The sequence below is a fragment of the Nicotiana attenuata genome, chromosome 6 (genome assembly GCF_001879085.1).
Source record: "Nicotiana attenuata strain UT chromosome 6, NIATTr2, whole genome shotgun sequence".
Classification (NCBI taxonomy): domain Eukaryota; kingdom Viridiplantae; phylum Streptophyta; class Magnoliopsida; order Solanales; family Solanaceae; genus Nicotiana; species Nicotiana attenuata.
Genome location: NC_031994.1, coordinates 91,118,180 through 91,119,820, shown reverse-complemented (window position 1 = coordinate 91,119,820; position 1,641 = coordinate 91,118,180). Strand labels below are relative to the sequence as shown.

Here is a 1,641-nt window from a genome sequence, read left to right as displayed (position 1 = left end):
ACCCCCACCCCACACCACACCACCCCCCACAACGGGGGAGGGGGAAGAAACAAATTAAAGCAGATATATAAGAGAGAGAGAGAGAGAGAGAGAGAGAGAGAGAGAAGACAATTTCATGTTACAGCAAGTTAGTAATGTCTATTCTCTCATGTGGTCCAAAACAGAAGATCCTTTTGAAAATCATTTCATATAGTTCATGTGAGTGAACTTAATGCAACTATCAAATAGCTTTAATTCAGAAGCCTTTTTGAACTATGCATAGCACAAAGTTACATACCTTAAGAAGAGTAAATGAAGAACACTCAAATTAGAAAAGAAGAATAACCGCGTATTGTTCAATTTCCCCTTTTCCTTTTCCGATTTCTTGGGGAAAGGAAGCTAATGGCTGATGATTGTGAATAGCTAAAACATGTTAAAATCACATAAGAATTCACGAGAAATTGATGCAAAAGAATTTCTTACCTTACTAATCCTTGGAACAACAGACCTCAGCATGTAAAGCCTATCGTTTAGCTTCTTCCTACGTCGACGTTCAGCCATCAAATTCTTGGCTGGTGGTCCCTTTTTCTTCCCTTTCTGATCTCCACCAGTTACAGTGCTAGTTGCATTTGAGCTATTTCCACCATTTTTAACACTATCCTCCACCTTATTACTACAATTTTCGACAAACTCATCTGAATCATAATTCAATGTAAAACCATCAATACTAACATCTTCAAGTTCATCCCCATTATCCCATTTCCTCTTCTTCCCACCCTCTTCCTTCTCACCAATTTCACCTCCAAAATCCCCCAAACTGCCACTATTATTAGCTAAATTCTTCCTAAGAGCAGCCCTTTTCTGGAAAAGAGTTGGTTGTGATCCAATTGAAGCAAAATTATCAAGTGGTTTTAACAACTTGGACCTATTGAGAAACATAGAATTCTCACTAACAGAACCATCACTAAACCCCAGTGGACTAAACCCAGTGGCACTATTTTGAGGCAATTGAAGCAAATGGGATGATGGGAATTGAGTACAAGAACTCAAATTGGGGTTGCCTATTTGGTTTAATGAGCTCAAATCTTGAAACCCACCAGCAAAAATCCCACCTTTATTCAAACCACCCAAATCTTGATTTTCAAGAAACCCATTTTCACAACCCAAATTAAAGCCACTGTCCAAAGGGTTGTTAGATAAAGCAGTTAACATAGGGGTTATGGCTTTTTGGGCTAAGAAAAAATGTACCTGAGATGGGTCAAGATTGTTGAAAACATGAGAAACTGAAGATGAAGATGAGGAATCTACTGGCTGTAGAAGCAAGTTACTATTGTTTTCAGCTTCAGTGAAATTTTGGGTAAAAGAAATGTCAGTATGGTTTTGGTTTTGCATGTTGTTGTGATTGTTACTGGACATGAACCAGTCTACATCTGCTGCACCATCTAGCATGGATTTGAATGTAGAAAGTGCACTTATTTCAATATCATCTTTGTTGGTTGTAGGATTGTTTTGAGCCCAAGAAGCTGTTTCTTCTTCTTCTTCTTTACCATTTATATTCCAAACCATACTGTTTACTCTTGAGAGCATTTTTTGGTTAGCTTTAGTGTACAGTCTTTAAAACAAAGAAAACTGAACAGAATTAGAAGAAAGTGGGGTGGGGGT

The 1,641-nt window shown here is 38.0% G+C and overlaps 1 protein-coding gene across 1 annotated transcript; it reads right to left on the bottom strand.

Moving 5' to 3' along the window:
• On the bottom strand, positions 388-1,635 carry LOC109228376 (transcription factor ICE1-like). Its single transcript, XM_019393516.1, has one exon. The coding sequence runs from the start codon at positions 1,564-1,566 to the stop codon at positions 403-405; it is 1,164 nt and encodes a 387-aa protein (XP_019249061.1). The 5' UTR covers positions 1,567-1,635; the 3' UTR covers positions 388-402.